The 20423-nt window shown below is 48.7% G+C and overlaps 2 protein-coding genes across 2 annotated transcripts in view; both read left to right on the forward strand.

Moving 5' to 3' along the window:
- Nucleotides 1-10321, forward strand: part of BLMH (bleomycin hydrolase) — a 17761-nt gene extending 7440 nt beyond the window's left edge. Inside the window, exons 4-7 of the mRNA XM_081313332.1 lie at nt 3-29; nt 1538-1655; nt 3629-3698; nt 9157-10321. Of these exons, the coding sequence (XP_081169458.1) occupies nt 3-29; nt 1538-1655; nt 3629-3698; nt 9157-9308 (367 nt within the window). The 3' untranslated portion in view covers nt 9309-10321. The remainder of the gene's footprint in view (nt 1-2; nt 30-1537; nt 1656-3628; nt 3699-9156) is intronic.
- A 6213-nt stretch (nt 10322-16534) lies between these two features.
- Nucleotides 16535-20423, forward strand: part of SLC6A4 (solute carrier family 6 member 4) — a 51050-nt gene continuing 47161 nt past the window's right edge. The window contains exon 1 of the mRNA XM_081338032.1: nt 16535-16716. The gene's annotated coding sequence lies outside the window, so the exon portion shown is untranslated. The remainder of the gene's footprint in view (nt 16717-20423) is intronic.

Genomic DNA, 20423 nt, shown 5'->3' on the forward strand with positions numbered 1-20423 from the left:
AGCAAGCTGGGCATCAACGATATGAAGATGTGAGGTTTGGTGCAGGGCGGACCCCGTTCGGAGGGGCTGGGGGGGGCTGTCCCCGGGGGGGCGCTTCCAAGCAGGAGCCCGGGTTTCCCTCACTTTTTTGGGGTGTGTGTGTGTGTGTGTGTGTGTGTTTCTTGCCTGCATGCGGAGGCCCCAGTTCGTTTTCTGATCTTCCTTATTTTATCCATCAAATTCATTGGTAAACACACGTATTGATTTGCTTGTGGGTTTCTCCGAGTAAGTCAGGGTGGTGAACATGTGTAATATTCCTTCTTCTGCTTCTTTTTCCCACAACGACAACTCTGCGAGGTGGGCTGGGCTGAGGGAGAGGAATTGGCCTGAAGTCACCCAGCCGGGTTTCCTACCTCAGGCAGGACTAGAACTCACCGTCTCCTGGTGATTGGCCCAAAGTCACCCAGCTGACTTTCATGCCTCAGGCAGGACTAGAACTCACCGTCTCCTGGTGATTGGCCCAAAGTCACCCAGCCGGCTTTCATTCCTAAGACGGGACTAGAACTCTCTATCTCCTGGTGATTAGTCCAAAGTCACCAAGCTGGTTTTCATGGCTAAGGCGGGACTAGAACTCACCGTCTCCTGGTGATTGGCCCAAAGTCACCCAGCCGGCTTTCGTGCCTCAGGCAGGACTAGAACTCACGGTCTCCTGGTGATTGGCCCAAAGTCACCCAGCTGACTTTCATGCCTCAGGCAGGACTAGACTCACCGTCTCCTGGTGGTTGGCCCAAAGTCACCCAGCCGGCTTTCGTGCCTCAGGCAGGACTAGAACTCACCGTCTCCTGATGGTTGGCCCAAAGTCACCCAGCTGGATTTTCTGCCTCAGGCGGGACTAGAACTCACCATCTCCTTGGCCCAAAGTCACCCAACTGGCTTTCATGCCTCAGGCAGGACTAGAACTCACCATCTCCTGGTGATTGGCCCAAAGTCACCCAGCCGGCTTTCATTCCTAAGACGGGACTAGAACTCTCTATCTCCTGGTGATTAGTCCAAAGTCACCAAGCCGGTTTTCATGGCTAAGGCGGGACTAGAACTCACCGTCTCCTGGTGATTGGCCCAAAGTCACCCAGCCGGCTTTCGTGCCTCAGGCAGGACTAGAACTTCCAGTCTCCTGGTGATTGGCCCAAAGTCACTCAGGCGGGACTAGAACTCACCGTCTCCTGGTGATTGGCCCAAAGTCACCCAGCTGGCTTTCATGCCTAAGGCAGGACTAGAACTTCCAGTCTCCTGGTGATTGGCCCAAAGTCACTCAGGCGGGACTAGAACTCAGAGTCTCCTGAGTTTCTAGCCTGGAGTCTTAGCCACTACTAGACCCAACTGGCTGAATGCTACTCTTGAGTTTATCAAGCATTTTTTAGAAAGAAGAGGACAAAACAGCCCAGGGGTTTGGGGTGACTTCTGCCTTCAGTCCCGACCAGCAGTGGATTGTAGGAGTTGAAGTCCACCCAGGGGTCCCAGCCCTACTTGCCCCACTCAGAACCTTTTTGGCTGTTGGCAGATACAATCATGAGCTGATGTTCGGCGTATCAATCAAGAATCTGAAGAAAGACGAGCGGCTGATTTTCGGGGAATCCATGATGACACACGCCATGGTCATTACAGCCTTCACGAAGAAGGTAAGTGGCTTGGGAGAAATGCTTTCCCCTGCCTTAAATTTATCTATCCTACAGATTGGCAAGGCCGGGTTGATTGATTATGGGTTATCAAGTTGGTGTCAACGCAACAACCACTTATATAGACCTTCGATGTTACGTGTCATCAGGTTGGGGTCAACTTTTAGGGACCACCTAGATCAGAAGGGGGAAACGATGGCCCTTTTATGACTTGTGGACTTCAACTCCCAGAATTCCTCAGCCAGCATGGGGAACAATGGCTCTTTTATGACTTGTGGACTTCAACTCCCAGAATTCCTCAGCCAGCATGGCAAACAATGGCTCTTTTATGACTTGTGGACTTCAACTCCCAGAATTCCTCAGCCACCATGGGGAACCGTGGCCCTTTTATAACTTGTGGACTTCAACTCCCAGAATTCCTCAGCCAGCATGGGGAACAATGGCTCTTTTATGACTTGTGGACTTCAACTCCCAGAATTCCTCAGCCAGCATGGGGAACCGTGGCCCTTTTATGACTTGTGGACTTCAACTCCCAGAATTCCTCAGCCAGCATGGGGAACAATGGCTCTTTTATGACTTGTGGACTTCAACTCCCAGAATTCCTCAGCCAGCATGGGGAACCGTGGCCCTTTTATGACTTGTGGACTTCAACTCCCAGAATTTCTCAGCCAGCATGGGGAACAATGGCTCTTTTATGACTTGTGGACTTCAACTCCCAGAATTCCTCAGCCAGCATGGGGAACCGTGGCCCTTTTATGACTTTATGCTGGCTCAGGAATTCTGGGAGTCGAAGTCCACAACTCATAAAAGGGCCACCGTTCCCCACCCCTGACCGAGGTAGACCTTCTCCATGATCTGCCCCATACCTGGTCCCTCAAGGCTTCCAATTGTTGACCTATCAACTGACTCCATCCGCCTTGTCCTCTGGGGAATTCTGGGAGTTGAAGTCCACAAGCCGTAAAGCGGCCAAGCTTGGACGCCTCTGTTCTAAAGTGACACTAAATGCTAAAACAGCATCAAAATAGTGTTCCCCACGGCCTAAAAAATGAGGGTGGGAATCATCTGATGGGGTTGGTCTACACACACACCACAACACACACACACACACACACACACACACACACACACACAGAGGAACACTGCCCAGAGGTTAGTCATCTTCCCACGCATACAATTCTCTTCCCTCTGAGCCTTTGGAAATTCCCCCTCCCTTGCTTTATCCTCACCGGCAATCCTGATTTGGTGGTTTAAAAATGTTTTGCAACGATGGGAGCAAATTGGGAGAGAAGCAGTGGTTGACAGCCGAATAAAAACCAGGAATGCCGGGTTGGTGGGAATCCTGTTTGTCTTAGCAGCCGGTTGTCCAAAAGTCTGAAGGATTCTTGACCGCAAGACGCCAAGAAACAAAACAGAACTTTTGCAAAAACTGCCATTTGGCCTAACAACAGCTTGCTTAGTGACCGTTCCAAGCTACCATGGCCCAGAAAAAAGGGACTCAGGACCGTTTTTCACACTTAACGACCGTCGCAGCATTTTCCCGGGTCAGGTGCTCGAAATCCAGACGCTTGGCCACTGACTCGTATTTATGACAGTCTTGCAGCGTCCCAGGGGCGTCACGCGGTCCCCTTTTGCCACCTTCCGAGAAGCAAAGTCAATGGGATTCACCTAACGACCGCGTTATTAACCCACTGCAGCGATTCGCTTAACAACTGTGGCGAGAAAGGTCGTAAAGTGGGGCAAAGCTCCCTGAACGCCCGGTTGAATTTACAGGGCTCGATTCTAGTTGTAAGTTGAGGACTACCCGTAGTTTTTAAAAAAAAAATCACTGCTGTAAAAACGGTTGATCAAAATCATTTGATTGGGCAGACCCGGCCCTGTTTTCCGTAATTTCCAATCCCCGGGGATGAACCGGTCTTGTGCACGCAGTCAGGGGTTTCCACTGGGTTTTTCTCACGACCCGTGATTCCTCTTTCCAGGAAGAACCGGACGAAGGCTACGAGAAGTGGCGCGTGGAGAATTCGTGGGGCGAAGACCGTGGGAATAAAGGTACAGCGGGCCTCGGGAAGGGTGTGTGTGTGAAGCGGGGGGGGAGGACTTTCCTGGTTGAGCCAAAGGGGGAGGGGGGTTCATCTGGATGCAACACATCCCCATGTAAGCAATCTGCCTCTGTTGATTTCTCCCCCCTCCCCAAATTGAGGGCAAGTGGGGGCCATGTCGAGCGTTCAGGATTCAAACACTGCAAAGGCCCTACGAATACAGGCAGTCCTCACAGCGATTTGCTTAGTGACAGTTCAAAGTTACAACGGCACTGGGGAAAAAAAGAGGTCCGTTTTTCACCCTTAAAGGCCGTCAGTAGCATCATCCCCATGGCGATCCAAATTTCCGATGCTTGACAACTGACTCACATTTATGACGGTTGCACCATCCCTGCTGTGTGTGTTGTGTGTGTGTGTGTGTGACGTGATCCCCTTTTGCGACCTTCCGACAAGACAAGCCAGATTCACTTAACAAACCGTGTGACTCACTTAACAACCTCAGTGACTCCCTTAACAACTGTGACACGAACGGTTGTAAAATTGGGGCAGACCACTGTCCTGCTTAGCAAACAGAAATTTGGAGCTCTGCTGTGGTCGTAAGTCAAGGATGTCAAGGTATTGATCTCACAGCTAACCAGCTTATGTAATGTAAGATGTAATGTAAGATGTAATGGTGGAAATGACTCAGCAGTCTGTGTCCCTTCAAGAGCCAGCAGAGTCTGTGTCCCTTTAAGAGCCAGCAGGGTCTGTGTCCCTTTAAGAGCCAGCAGTGTCTGTGTCTCTTTAACAGCCTTTGTATAAAAGGAAGACTCTGCTGTTGTATTCCCTCTCTACTGTTTCCTGCTGTGGTTTGTTGGATCCTGCTGTATTAGCACATGTATGTATATTGTTCCTGGTGTATGATATTTGTAGATAGTGTAAGATAAACCATCATTTAATACAGACCACTGTTTACCGTGTTTACTCCTGGCTTATCTCGCGCAATAAGACTGTGCACGCTCTGATGAAGGGTTGCCTACATCTCCCTCGATTGCATTGGATGAAGGGAGTTGTGGCACACAAAAGCCGACACCATTTAATCCCACGTGTCGGCTGGAAAAAAGGGCCCTCTTAATCATGCAAAATCGTCAGGAATCAAAAAACCCAACCAGGTGGACCAAATATAGTCACCAAATAATAACATAGAATTAAATCCTATGCAGATAGGTCCTCGACTTATGACAATTTGTACAGTGACGATTCAAAGTTACAAGGGCACTGGAAATAGAGATGTATGACCATTTCTCACACTTAGGACTCTTTCAGCATCCCCATGGGTCATGTGATCAAAATTCAGACGCTCGGCCACTGACTCGTATTTATGACGGTTATGTGGCGTCCCCGAGGGGAGTGTCACGTGATCCCCTTTGGCGACCGTCCGACAAGCAAAGTCAGTGGGGGAAGCCAGATTCCCTTAACGACCGCGTGAGTAAGCGATCAACGGCAGGGATTCGCTTTTAAAAATCCTGCCAAGGGAAGTTGTAAAAATGGGGGGGGGAAACTCGCTTAACAACAAATGTCTCACTTAGCAACGGAAATTTTGGGCTCCGTTTCGGTCGTAAGTTGAGGACCAGCAGTTTGGAAGCGGAGTCTGGCTGGGCCTGCAGGCATTCAGACACCGACGTCAAACCTCGCTGGCAGAGGCTCGCCTATAGCAACAGGCTAAATTGGTGGGGAGGCGCTGAGTGCGAGAAGTTAGGGAGGAAATTGGAGTCCTTTCTTGAGGTCTAGCCCCACCTTTCCAGCCAGCCTCCCCCCCCCCACATCCCCAAGCGGGGGCTCCCTCTGCTCACCAGGACCGCTCCCCTTTCCCAGGGCCTACCCCCACCCCAAAGGGCATTGTTCACGCCGCCAAGGGACTTCCTCCAACATTCAGGAATTTCCTCGGCCCCGAGGTTATCAAACTGCTTTTTTTTCCTTGGAGTTTTGTTTTCCAAAAATACTGGCCGAAATCTCGCTCTTGCCTGCACATTTTGTTCTGGGTTTTTGGTTTTTTTTTTGTTTTTCCACGCCAGAGGGAAAAGCGGGAAGGGCAGATTTTGCATCCCGGGACTGAGTCCTTCGTGTCCCCCCGGAGGCTTTTCGTGGCTTTGGGCGCACTTCGAATCCGTGCCCTTTGCTGGCCCTGGCTAGTTTGACCCAAATCGGAGAGGGCTCAAAAACGCTTGCGTTCAGGGATCTGGGTTCTGGATGCTGAAACTGTTGGATTGTAAGCCCCCTGGCTATGGGGTCAGTAGGAAAAGACTTATGTACGGGGGTCCGTTTGTTCCTAATTAAAACAAATAAAAACAAATAAAAATTGAAAACTAGAAATTGAAAAAAGAACACCACAACGCCTTAGGTCAGCTTGGGAAAAATCCCTGCTAATCAGGGAGCTTGTTTGTCCACTTTAAGAGGGGTGGGCTTCCACTCCCAGAATTCCCCAGCCAGCATGCTGAGCTGAAGTCCACCCCTCTTAAAGCAGGCTGGCTGGGGGATTCTGGGAGCGGAAGCCCACCCCTCTTAAAGCAGGCTGGCTGGGGGATTCTGGGAGCGGAAGTCCACCCCTCTTAAAGCAGGGTGGCTGGGGGATTCTGGGAGTGGAAGCCCGTCCCTCTTAAAGCAGGCTGGCTAGGGAATTCTGGGAGCGGAAGCCCACCCCTCTTAAAGCAGGCTGGCTGGGGGATTCTGGGAGCAGAAGCCCACCCCTCTTAAAGCAGGCTGGCTGGGGAATTCTGGGAGTGGAAGCCCACCCCTCTTAAAGCAGGCTGGCTGGGGGATTCTGGGAGCGGAAGTCCACCCGTCTTAAAGCAGGCTGGCTGGGGGATTCTGGGAGTGGAAGCCCGTCCCTCTTAAAGCAGGCTGGCTGGGGAATTCTGGGAGCGGAAGTCCTCCCCTCTTAAAGCAGGCCGGCTGGGGGATTCTGGGAGCGGAAGCCGTCCTCTCTTAAAGCAGGCTGGCTGGGGGATTCTGGGAGTGGAAACCCGTCCCTCTTAAAGCAGGCTGGCTAGGGAATTCTGGGAGTGGAAGTCCGCAAGTCTTAAAGTTGCCAAGGTAGGCCATCCCTGTACTAGGCCGTCTCTGATCAATAGTCATCAAACGTCTAAAGACCTCCGGATCATCACATTCAGTAAGTTACTTAAGGCCATCGTCATATCTGCCTTCTGCGATAGTATTTTGAAAGGAGTGAGTCAGTGATACGACTTGTCTGGACTGGATCTTTGGAGAAGCGGGGTTGGCAATCAGGAACTGGGGTGGGGAGGCCGGCGAAGCGTCGTGAGGCATAATTCGTCCCCTTCTGAACAAAATATAGGCCTATATTATGTGTATATTTTTTTCCCACGTACGAATTTTCCTTTCCCACGGTGGGTGATTTCAGCCTTTTAGCCTGTTTGTCTTGGGAGAAGAAGCACGAGTGTGTGTTTTTTTTTTACGAGAAAGGAATTCAGGAAACGAAACAGGACAGAATAACCGACATGGAAGGGACCTTGGAGGTCTTCTAGTCCAACCCCCTGCTCAGGCAGGAAACTCTAGATCTTTCCAGACAGGTGGCTGTCGGGTCTCTTCTTAAAAAAACTCCAGCGATGGAGCGCCGGCATCTTCTGCAGGCAAGCCGTTCCGCTGACTGTTATTCAATGGATGAGTTGAATTCATTAGTTCATTCCCCAGAGGCATCTCAACCTTTGTTCTGTGTTCTCTTTGGCTGCTCCGTGCTGTCTTCGTGGTTGTGTTTTATCCAACGGCTGTCGTGGTTAAAAGCTCAGCTGGGCCTGAATGGTGGATGGCTCTTAGAAGGAGCTTGCCGGTCCAGCAACTTCATTTGGGATCAAGCCAATTTGTGGATATGGTTTAGACTCGTTTAAATCCGTGTTTTTCAAACTCGGTAACTTTTCAGATGCCTGGACTTCAACTCCCAGAATTCCCCAGCCTACCTACCTGTCAAATCCAGGCAGTTCTTGCTGATTGGTCTGTCTGTCTGTCTGTCTGTCTGTCTATCTAATCTAATCTAATCTATCTATCTATCTATCTATCTATCTATCTATCTATCTATCTATCTATCTATCTATCTATCTATCTTTAACTATCATCTGTCTATCTATCTGTCTGTCTGTCTGTCTGTCTGTCTATCTATCTACCTATCATCTATCTATCTATCTATCTATCTATCTATCTATCTATCTATCATCTATCTATCTATCTATCTATCTATCTATCTATCTATCTATCTTTACCTATCATCTGTCTGTCTGTCTGTCTGTCTATCTATCTATCTCTACCTATCATCTCTATCTATCTATGTATCTATCTATCTATCTATCTGTCTATCTATCTATCTACCTACCTACCTATCTATCTATCATCTATCCATCCATCCATCCATCCATCCATCCATCCATCCATCCATCCATCCATCCATCCATCTATCTATCTATCTATCTATCTATCTATCTATCTATCTATCTATCTATCTATCTATCTATCTATCTATCTATCTATCTATCTATCTATCTATCTATCTATCTATCTATCTATCTATCTACCAGTCATCTGGAAAGAGTACAGAGAAGGGCAACAATGATGATCGGGGGACTGGAGGCTAAAACATATAAGAAACGGTTGCTGGAATTGGGTCTGTTTAGTTTAATGAAGAGAGGGACTAGGGGGGGACGTGATTGCAGTCTTCCAGTCTCTCAGGGGCTGCCCCAAAGAAGAGGGAGTCAAGCTATTCTCCAAAGCCCCTGAAGGCAGGATGAGAAGCAACGGATGGAAACTAATGAAGGAGAGAAGCAACCTGGAACTTTCCTGACCGTTAGAACAATTAACCAGTGGAACTCCTTGCCTCCAGAAGCTGTGAATGCTCCAACACTGGAAGTTTTTAAGAAGAGACTGGACAGCCATTTGTATGAAATGGTATACGGTTTCCTGCCTGAGCAGGGGTTTGGACTAGATGATCTCTCTTCCAACTTTACTATTATGATTATGATCTATCTATCTTCTATCCATCTATCTTTATTAAATTATTATACCACCCATCTCTTCCCTAGGGTGACTCTGGCTGGCTTACAGATTATAGAACAAATAGAAAAATAATCAAAATATCTTAATTTTAAAAAAATAGCCACTTCAGGTGGTCCTCGCCTGACGACCACAACTGAGCTCAAAATTTCTGTCGCTAAGCGAGGCAGATGTTAAGGCAGAGGCCCCCAACCTTTCGGGCATCACCAGGGACCGCTGGTTCCGTGGAGAGAGGTTTTTCAGTGGACCGGAGAGCGCGTGGTTTTGCGTGCTGCCTGCAGCCCGCGGATGGGGCTTTGCTTGTTTGTGCGGACCGGTTGCTGGCGTGCCACGGCCCAGTACCGGTCCACGGACCTGGGGGGGGGGTTGAAGACCCCTGGTCTCTCTGACTCTCTTGTCTCTCTCCCCCACACCCACCCCTATCTCCTTTTCAGGTTACCTGCTCATGACGGACGCCTGGTTCTCCGAGTTTGTGTACGAAGTGGTGGTGGATCGCAAACACGTTCCGGAAGAAGTCTTGGGGATCTTACAGCAGGAGCCCATTTCCTTGCCCGCCTGGGATCCAATGGGGGCTTTGGCCAACTGATCGGTCGGGAGGAGGAGGGGAAACCGCCCCCCCCCTCTCCTTCTGGGTCAACTCCAAGCCAGCAAGGGCCTCAGGACCCGGAGGTCTGCAGCCGAGTCCTCCCCGATGGGAGGTGGGGGGTTCTCAGCTAGAGGTGCTAACATTCACACACACACACCCATCACCACCACCCTTCGGAAGACCCCGTCCATCTCTGGCTTGGGGTTCCCTCCCCGCCCCCCCGCCCCCCGCATCGGCGCGTCTGCTTTCCATCGTAACTCAGTGCCACTTTTTCTTAAAAAACAAAAACAAAAATACGGCTTTTTAAACTCATCTAAATGCACTCATTTTAAACCCGGGGAAGGAATGGATTTGGAACGAGCTGTACGAAAAAATAATCATAATTTTAATAGGACAGTTTCTCGACCGGAATTGGAGGGCTCTCTCCTTGGGAAGGAGATTTGCTGTTTTCAGGAAGGGGTTCCCCTCGGGGGGGGGGGTGTCTTTGCCTGTCGCCTTGTCGGATATGGGTCTGTTATCCAGTAATGGCCACCCCCTCCCATCTTTTCCAGCCGGTCTTCTGCAACTTGGCGTTCCTTCTTACTGAGCGGTTTCTTTTTACCGAATTGGATGCCCAGCAAAAGAAGGAATATATAAGCAAAATATATCTTAATTTTTTTATTATTATTATTATCATCTCGGGACCCGCAACTGGACAGTCCATGGGATCCCGTCTCATCTGGAGGGGGTAACCAGGTTGGAAAAGATGGCTTCGCTCTGCTGGGTTTGGTTGGGTTTTTTGCTTTCCAAAAACAGAATTCCAATTGGTGGGAATCTCCTTTTGCCGAGATCTCCCCTTTCCCACAGGGAGGCAGAGTTGAACAATTGTTAAACCGGCCGGCAAAGAGTTCCCCCACCCTGAAAGAAAGGGAAACATTGAAAAAAAAATAACAATAATAAACCACATTTCGTATGCTCTCAACAACTCTATGGTGCTATGAAGTATTTTAATTAAAACACTTGCCTGAATGAAAGGTTTTGGTCTCCTGGCTTGATCTTAAGGACTAGCGGCTTGTGAAGGAGAAGGAACCGGATTTGATCAGGGTTTTTTTTTTATTTATTTTTTTGCCCCCCAAGATTTCTGAAGGTACCTCCATCCGAATTAAGAGAGAGAGAGCGGGAGGATAAAGAAGGGAGATAAAACAGGCTCTTGCTGGTCAAATGTGTGTAAAAAAAGTCACACAACGATTTAGGGCACATTACAAGGGCCCTGGGGAAAAAAAAGGGGACTTGTAAACTTTTCCCCCCACTTATGACCGTTGCAGCATCCCTGTGGTCACGTGATCAAAATTGGGACGCTTGGCTACTGATTCATATTTATGACAGTCGCAGCGTCCCGGGGTCATGTGATCTTTTGCGACCTGTGAATGGGGAACCAGATTCACTGAAAAACGATCACTGTCTCCCATCCGGCTTTCATGGCTAAGGCAGGACTAGAACTCACCGTCTCCCGGTGATTGGCCCAAAGTCAACCAGCTGGCTTTCATGGCTAAGGCAGGACTGGAACTCACCGTCTCCCGGTGATTGGCCCAAAGTCAACCAGCTGGCTTTCATGGCTAAGGCAGGACTGGAACTCACCGTCTCCCGGTGATTGGCCCAAAGTCAACCAGCTGGCTTTCATGGCTAAGGCAGGACTGGAACTCACCGTCTCCCGGTGATTGGCCCAAAGTCAACCAGCTGGCTTTCATGGCTAAGGCAGGACTGGAACTCACCGTCTCCCGGTGATTGGCCCAAAGTCAACCAGCTGGCTTTCATGGCTAAGGCAGGACTGGAACTCACCGTCTCCCGGTGATTGGCCCAAAGTCAACCAGCTGGCTTTCATGGCTAAGGCAGGACTAGAACTCACCGTCTCCCGGTGATTGGCCCAAAGTCAACCAGCTGGCTTTCATGGCTAAGGCAGGACTGGAACTCACCGTCTCCCGGTGATTGGCCCAAAGTCAACCAGCTGGCTTTCATGGCTAAGGCAGGACTAGAACTCACCGTCTCCCGGTGATTGGCCCAAAGTCAACCAGCTGGCTTTCATGGCTAAGGCAGGACTGGAACTCACCGTCTCCCGGTGATTGGCCCAAAGTCAACCAGCTGGCTTTCATGGCTAAGGCAGGACTGGAACTCACCGTCTCCCGGTGATTGGCCCAAAGTCAACCAGCTGGCTTTCATGGCTAAGGCAGGACTGGAACTCACCGTCTCCCGGTGATTGGCCCAAAGTCAACCAGCTGGCTTTCATGGCTAAGGCAGGACTGGAACTCACCATCTCCCGGTGATTGGCCCAAAGTCAACCAGCTGGCTTTCATGGCTAAGGCAGGACTGGAACTCACCGTCTCCCGGTGATTGGCCCAAAGTCAACCAGCTGGCTTTCATGGCTAAGGCAGGACTAGAACTCACCGTCTCCTAGTGATTGGCCCAGAGACACCCAGCTGGCTTTCATATGTAAGGAAGGACTAGAACTTATCGTCTCCTGGTGATTGGCTGAAAGACACCCAACCAGCTCCTATGCCTAAGGCGGGACTTGAAAATTCTGAATTAGCAGCAGGGAGAGCCGAGTTCTAATCTACACTTGAGGCTCCAGCAGGAAATTATTCTAGTGATCTCTCTCTCTCCCTCTCTCTCTCTCTCTCTCTCTCTCTCTCTCTCTCTCTCTCCCCTCCCCTCCCCTCCCCTCCCCCACCTACCTTGCAGGGTTCAGGACAGTGGGGGGGGGGGCTGCAATCTGATAAATAGTTTTGCAGCCTTGGCATTTTTTTAATCCCTGCCGGTTTTGCAGACGGCATCGGCTTTGATCTGCAAGGCTTGCAGGCTTTTTTATTTATTATTATTATTTTTCTTTGCCCCAGAATCCAAAGCAGGAATCTAGAAGGAGTGAATTTAGAAGTCCCGGCCCCATCTCCAAATTGAACTATTGCAGAATAACAAAGAGTTGGAAGCGACCTTGAAGGTCATCTAGTCCAACCCACTGCCGAAGCAGGAGAGACTATACCAGGGGTGGGGGGGGGGAACCTTGGCCCTTTTTATGACTTGTGGACTTCAACTCCCAGAATTCCTGAGCCAATGAGGACAATTCACCAGTGGAACAGCTTGCCACCAGAACTCGTGAATGTTCCAACACGTGAAGTTTTAAAGAAGAGACTGGACAGCCATTTGTCTGAAATGGTATAGGGTCTCCTGCCTGAGCAGGGGGTCAGACTAGAAGACCTCTGAGGTACCTTCCAGATCTATTCTGATTGAATCAATTTATTTAGAGACCATTCAAAGCTATAACAGCATTGGAAAAAAGGGACTTAGGGCTGTTTTTCACATTTAACGACCGTTGCAGCCTCCCCAGGATCACGCGATCCAAATTCAGACAGTGCTTGGCAACTGACTCACATTTATGACGGGGCTGTCACGGGATCCCCTTTTGCGACCTTCTCAATGGGGAAACCGGATTCATTTAACAACCATCTGACAAACAGCTGCAACGATTCACTTTTAACAACGGTGGTAGGCAAAGTCATAAAAGGGGGCAGGAATCCCTGAACCGCCGTCTCGTTTAGCAACGGGGGGGGGGAAGCCAGATTCCCTGAACAACGGTCTGATTAACTTAACAATTTCAGCGATTCACTTAACAACCATGGCAAGGAAGGTCGTAAAATGGGGCAAGGCTCACTTAAGAACTGTCTCGCTTAGCGACAGTAACGATGGGCTCAATTGCTGTCGTAGGTCCAAGACTACTTGCATGCAGTACCAACAGTGGCCTACAGAGAGCAGCAGCAGCAGCTCCGGGGGGGGGGGGCTGAAAGTGCATGGATGGAGCTGAAAAAGAAATTGGGGAGGGGGTGTTTGGTGGGAATTCTCTTCCCCCCCCCATTTTGGTCTTCCTCTGGGTGCCATTTTTAAATTATCGGTATCCCGCCTTTATTCTTTTTGCAAATAAGGCCGTGAACCTTTCCTCCAGGGAGGCCTCGACTTAACGATGATTCATTTAGTGACCCTTTGAAGTTACAAAGGCCTTGGGGGGAAAAAGCAACCGGTGGCTGTTTTTCACACTTAATGACCGTCCCAGCCTTCCCCCTGTGGTCGCACGATCAAAATTCGGACGCTCGGCGGCCGACTCATCTTTATGACGGTCGCGCGTGCACACGGCTCACGGGATTTCCCCCTTGTGCGACCTTCCGACGGGCAAAGTCCGTGGGGGAAGCCGGATTCGCTTAGCGACCGGGTGTGACGAACAGCGGCGGTGGTTCACTTAACAGCGGTGGCAGGAAAAGTCGCAAAACGGGGCAAAACTGACTTAACCGCTGTCTCGCTTGACAAGGGGAACTTTTGGGCTTGTTCTGGTCGTACGCCGAGGACTCCCTGCATATTTACAAATAACCCAAGGTGGCGATTACACACAATACTCCCTCCTCCCCCTCCTTTCCTTGCAACAACAACCCTGTGAGGTGGGCTTGGCCGAGAGAGGCGGACTGCCCAAGTCATCCAGCTGGCTTTTCCCTCCCCTTTCTTTCCAGCAGCTCCCTCTCCTTTCCAGCCCTGTCCAGGAACAGCCCAGGCTGGCTGGAGGGGGGGGGCAAACCAAAGCAGGGCCCTCCACAAGAGGCCCCCCCACATCCTCTCACTATTGGGGGCACCCCGGTTGGCGAGGCAGCACCCCAAGACAGCTCAGGCCCCTTCTAGAAGGTGGAAAGTGGCCTCCAGCAAGGTGCACAGAGGACCACTCCCCCTTCAGTTCCCATGATTAAGGGGGGGGGGTCTTGTGTGCCCCAAGCCCCTCCCCATGTGTGTGCAAAGTGGGGGGGGGGTGTTCTGTGCCCCAAGCCCCTCCCATATGAGGGTGCAAAAGGAGAGGAGTCTTCTGTGCCCCAAGCCCCTCCTCCATGATTGTGCAAAAGGGGAGGGGTCTTGGGTGCCCCCAGCCCATCCTCCATGATTGTGCAAAAGGGGAGGGGCCTTGGGTGCCCCAAGCCCTTCCCCATGAGTGTGCAAAGTGGGGGTCTTCTGTGCCCCCTGTGTCTACAAAAGTGGAAGGGTCTCCTGTGCCCCCAGCCCACTCCATGTGTGCAAAAGGGGAGGGGGGGTCTTCTGCACCCCAAGCCCCTCCCCATGTGTGTGCAGAAGGGGAGGAGTCTTCTGTGCCCCAAGCCCCTCCCCCATGAGTGTGCAAAAGGGGAGCCATCTTCTGTGCCCCATGTGTCTACAAAAGTGGAAGGGTCTCCTGTGCCCCCAGCCCATCCTCCATGAGTGTGCAAAAGGGGAGGGGGTCTTCTGTGCCCCCAGCCCCTCCCCATGTGTGTGCAAAAGGGGAGGGGTCGTGTGCTCCAATCCCTCCCCCCATGAGCTTGCAAAGGGGAGGGGTCTTGTGTGCTCCAATCCCTCCCCCATGAGTGTGCAAAGGGGAGGGGATGCAACTCAGCCATGTTTCCTTTATATATAGCGCCTGTTACTCGTCCCAGCTTCTGCCAACCTAGCAGTTCGAAAGCACGTAGAAATGCAAGTAGAAAAATAGGGACCACTCCGGTGGGAAGGTAACAGCGTTCCGTGTGCCTTTGGCGTCTAGTCATGCCGGCCACGTGACCACGGAGACGTCCTCGGACAAGCGCTGGCTCTTCGGCTTTGAAACGGAGATGAGCACCGGCCCCTAGAGTCGGAAACGACTAGCACGCATGTGCGGGGGAACCTTTACCTTTACCTTTTATGCACTATTCTATAATACTAAACTATACTATACACTAATACTAATACTAATACTATAATATACACTATACTATGCTATACATTGTACTATACACTATACAAAGGTAAAGCTAAAGGTTCCCCCGCACGTGCGTGCTAGTCGTTTCCGACTCTAGGGGCCGGTGCTCATCTCCGTTTCAAGGCCGAAGAGCCAGCGCTTGTCCGAGGACGTCTCCGTGGTCATGTGGCCGGCATGACTAGACGCCAAAGGCGCACGGAGCGCTGTTCCCTTCCCACCGTAGTGGTCCCTATTTTTCTACTTGCATTTTTACATACTGGCTGGCAGAAGCTGGGACAAGTAACAGGCACTCACTCTGTTATGCGGCACTCGGGATTCGACCCGCCAAGCTCAGCGTCCTAACCCACTGAGCCACCGCATCCCTCACACTATACACTATACTATAATACTATAATAATACTATATTACACTATACTATACACTCTACTATAATACTAATGCTATACTATACACTGTACTATACTATATACTATACTAATACTATACTATAATATACACTATACTATACTATACACTCTACTATAATAATACTATACTATGTTATACACTAATACTAATACTCCCAATACTCCTAATACTAATACTATACACTCTACTATAATAATACTATATTACACTATACTATAATACTAATACTATGCTATACACCATACTATACTATGCACTATACTATAATACTATACTATGCACTATACTATAATACTATACTATACTGTACACTACTATAATAATAGTATACTGTACTATACACTATACTATAATACTATATTATACTGTACAATATACTATACTATACTACACTATATACTATACTTTAAACGATATTATACTATACACTATACTATACACTATACTATATGCCATATAGTATACTATACTAGGTTATTGCTATTGCTAATTATCCTAATAATCCTAATATTGATACTATAAGTCCTCCCCCAGTTTGCCCACTCCGCATCTAAAAAATTTGCTTTAGCTTCTGACTTGCAAAGCATTTTATGAGTTAGGAAAGAAAAAACGCTCCCGGGTATTTTTTTCAGAAACTCCTCTTTCCCCCCCCCTCCCACTTTCATCTGCCCTAAAGCAAGTGGAGGGGAAGGGGGGGTAATCTGCGTGCACGTGTCGTGGGAAAGGGGTGGGACCAAGAACAGACCAACTTGGCAGCTTCTCCCCTTCCCCCAGCCCCCAAGAGGACTCCCCTCCTCCATGAGGACTAGAGACTCCGCCGGCAGCTCCGAACCCCGATCGCCTGCTTGCCTCCTGACCACCACCCCCTTCCCGCCCTCCCCATCAAGCCCAGCCCAGCCCCAGCCCCTGCAGCTGATCCCTCCCGGCGCTTTGGAGATCTAGTGTCTCCTTCAATGGATTCACCTCCTCCAGGCGGAGAGCCGCGGCGGCGATCCCGCGGGAAGCAGAAACTTTAGCGGACTTTTCGGAAAAAGACGGGAGCGGAGGCAGAAAGAGAGAAGGGGAAGAAAGAGGGAGGGGGGGCGGGGTCCAAAGCCTTGGAGAGCTCTTGAACCCTGGACCATGTGAGTCCCGGCTGCAGACCCCGCCGTCCTGCTTCTGCCCAAAATGTCCAGATCTGGGTGAATCCGATTCAGCAGACTTTGCAAAAGAAGATCTTGCGACGTAAAACAGGTATGTGGTTTTTTTTTTAAAAAAAAAGCAATTACCTTCTCTCTCTCTCTCTCCCTCTCTCCCCCTCCCCCTCTCGTTTTTTCTTTTTTTTCTTTTTTTTTCTTTTTTCTTTTCTTTTCTTTTCTTTTTTTTTTAAAAAAAGTCCATTTTATTATCCTGGATAGGAAACTAGAGGTTTTGGGCAAAGATTTTTTTTTTCTTCCCTCCCCGCGGTGCTGCTTTGCAAACGTCAAGGCAAGGGTGTTGCGCCACAGGCTTGCTTTAATTCGGGGAGGGGGGGTGAGGGTGTCTCCTAGCTGGGCAACGGGGAGTTAGATTCTCTCCAGGTACCACCACCCACCCAGCCACCCCCCGAAAAAAAAACACAAAGGTCCCTCGCGGACTTTGAACTTATTCTCAAAGGTTTTTCCTCCTCCATTTCGCTGTCCGTCCGCGCTCCCTGGCTGCCTCTCGGCCCGCGAACAAGGGCAGCCCTCAGCCTGTTTGCACCGTGTTTGACAAGAGGGTGCAACAGTTACAACAGTTAGAACAATTAATCAGTGGAGCAACTTGCCTCCAGAGGTTTTGAAGGCGACAACACTGGAGGATTTTAAGCAGAGACTGGACAGCCACCTGTCTGAAATGGTATAGGGTTTTCTCCCTGAGCAGGGGGTTGGACTAGATGACCTCCAAGGTCCCTTCCAGCTCTATTCTATTCTATTCTATTCTATTCTATTCTATTCTATTCTATTCTATTCTGTTCTGTTCTGTTCTGTTCTGTTCTGTTCTGTTCTGTTCTGTTCCATAGTATATTATTGTATTGTATTGTATTGTATTGTATTGTATTGTATTGTATTGTATTGTATTGTATTGTATTGTATTGTATTCTATTCTATTCTATTCTATTCTATTCTATTCTATTCTATTCTATTCTATTCTATTCTGTTCCATAGTATATTATTGTATTGTACTGTACTGTACTGTATTGTATTGTATTGTATTGTATTGTATTGTATTGTATTGTATTCTATTCTATTCTATTCTATTCTATTCTATTCTATTCTATTCTATTCTATTCTATTCTATTCTATTCTTCTAGTCTAGTCTAATTTATTTAGCTCGCTCTGCTGGGGATCCAAAACTTGGTTTTAAGGGAGCAGAGAAGATGTTTGTCTGGGTTAGGTCCCAAATCTGGCTGAATTGTAGGATGAACCGTTGAGAGAGCCAGGTATGTCTAACCTATTCAAGAGAAGGACCAAGGGGGACATGATAGCATCTTCTGATATTTGAGAGGCTGCCCCAAACAAAAACAAAAAAAGGTGTGTGTGTGTGTGTGTTTGTCTGCCTTCAGGGTATTCTCCAAAGCCCCTGTAGGCAGAAGAAGAAGCAACGCATGAAAACTAATCAAGAAGAGATCCAATCTAGAATGAAGGAGAAATTTCCTATCCGTGTTATTTCTGTATTTTGTTGAACCTGGACAGCACAAATTGCCACTAAACTGTAATTTGCCTTAAAGGAGCACCAGCAAAAAAAAAATGTATGAAAATACGAGGATAGTGTGAAACCAACTGAAGAGAACATTTGTAGATCAAGGTTGAACGGTGGGGACCTTGGTGCTCTCTGAGCTGGGTGGTTTTCTTGCAGACGTTTCATGACCCAACTGGGTAACATCCTCAGTGCTAGAAGCGAGTGGGGTTTGCAAAGAGAGGCAGGACAAGATAAAATGGGCAGGAACTAATCAAAGAGAGATCCAACCTAGAACTAAGGAGGAATTTCAGACAGTGAGAATAATAAACCAGTGGAACAGCCTGCCACCAGAAGTTGTGGGTGCTCCAACAGTGGAGGTTTTTTTTTTATTGAAAAGTTTTACAGTACATTTTTTAAAAGACAAAACCCCTCCCCACCCCCTCCCCTCTCCCCAAACCTCCCCAACTCTTCCCTCCCCTCCCCCTCCCCCCTCCCCGACTTCCCAGAGCTAAATACAGGGTATAAAAATACAAACAATCATAGTCTACCATATGCAAACAACAATAAAATATTAAGTTCTATCGCACTTTAACTCTTATTAAAATAACTACAAGTAATTTATATATCACATCAATACTTATTCAAATGCTAGGCGAAACTTTTTAGTCCCATATTTATTCTGGATGTAATCAATCCATCTCCTCCACTCCACAATATATCTCTGTTGCGACTGGTCTTTCAAGTACGCTGAGATCTTTGCCATTTCAGCCAGGTTGGAAACTTTTAAAGTCCATTCTTCTATAGTCGGCAGTTCTTCCTTCTTCCAATATTGCGCTACTAAAAGTCTCGCTGCCGTAATTAAATTCAACATCAACTTAGTGTCCACGACAGTAGTATCTGTAATAATGTCCAGTAAAAACAATTGCGGACAAAACTTTATCCTTTTCTTGAATATTTTTTGCATATTCCACCAAATTTTAATCCAAAAAGCTGTAACCTTTTTACAGGTCCACCATATATGAAAATACGTTGCATCTTCACAACCACACCTCCAACATTGGGGCTGGCAGTTCGGATACCAACAGTGGAGGTTTTTAAGAAGAGACTGGACAACCCCTTGTGTGCTTGAGCAGGGGGTTGGACTAGAAGACCTCCCAGGTCCCGCCCTAGGGGTTTGGATTCTATGTGTGGGTTGTGACACAACCGCCCTTCTCTTTGATCAGGGCTACATAAAAAGAGCATGGGGCGTCAATTTTAGGCCTGAAACGGTCTTTTCCCGAGTAATTTTGCCTCAAGGGAGGGGGGGGGTGAATTTTCTACCCAGCTGATGCAAGATGCCCTCACTCAAATTTCCGCTTTGCCAGATTTATTTATTTATTAAATAAATGAGTGAGGCATTTAATAGATGAGTGAGGCACGGCGAGCAGGCACCAAGGAGAAGGAAGTTTACATTTTTCAAAGGAGAAGTAGAACCGGGGATGCTGAAGGAAACGGTGGGTGTGTAAAGACAGACGGATTTTTCCATTTTGCCAGCCCTCCCTTGAATTTCTTTTGATGGTGTGGCTTGAAAGCTGACGAACAATCTTGAATTTAAGCGGGGAAATGGTGTAGATTATTTTTTTGGGGGTGGGGGTGGAAATCCACAAAGAGAGAAGGACTAGGGATGACATGATAGCATCTTCCAACATTTGAGGGGCTGCCCCAAAGAAGAGGGGGGGGGTTGTCCACCTATTTTCCAAAGCGCCTGAAGGCGGGACAAGAAGCAACGGGGATGGAAACTAACCAAGGAGAGAAGCAACCTGGAACAAAGGAGGGATTTCCCTGATGGTGAGAACAATTATCCAGTGGAACAGCCTGCCACCAGATGTTGTGGGTGCTCCAACACTGGAGGTTTTCAAGAAGAGACTGGACAGCCATTTCTCTGAAATGACACGTAGGGTTTCCTGATTGAGCAGGGGCCTGGAATAGACTAGACCAGGGGTAGGCAACCTTGGCTCTTTTACGACTCGTGGACTTCAACTCCCAGAATTCCTGAGCCAGGTGGACTAGACTAGAGCAGGGCTATTCAACCTTTTCACCCATTGTACCACTTTTAGGATAGGGCAACATCCGAGGACCACCGGTCGCCTAGCAAGGGGTCAAAAACTTGATGACCAAAGAAAAAAAAAAGGGAAAAAAGTGATGAAGTGCAGGTAGTCCTCGACTTACAACAGTTCGCTTAGTGACTGTTCGAAGTTACCATGGCCCTGAAAAAAGTGCCC

Source organism: Vipera berus (genome assembly GCF_964194415.1).
Source record: "Vipera berus genome assembly, chromosome: 1".
Taxonomy (NCBI): domain Eukaryota; kingdom Metazoa; phylum Chordata; class Lepidosauria; order Squamata; family Viperidae; genus Vipera; species Vipera berus.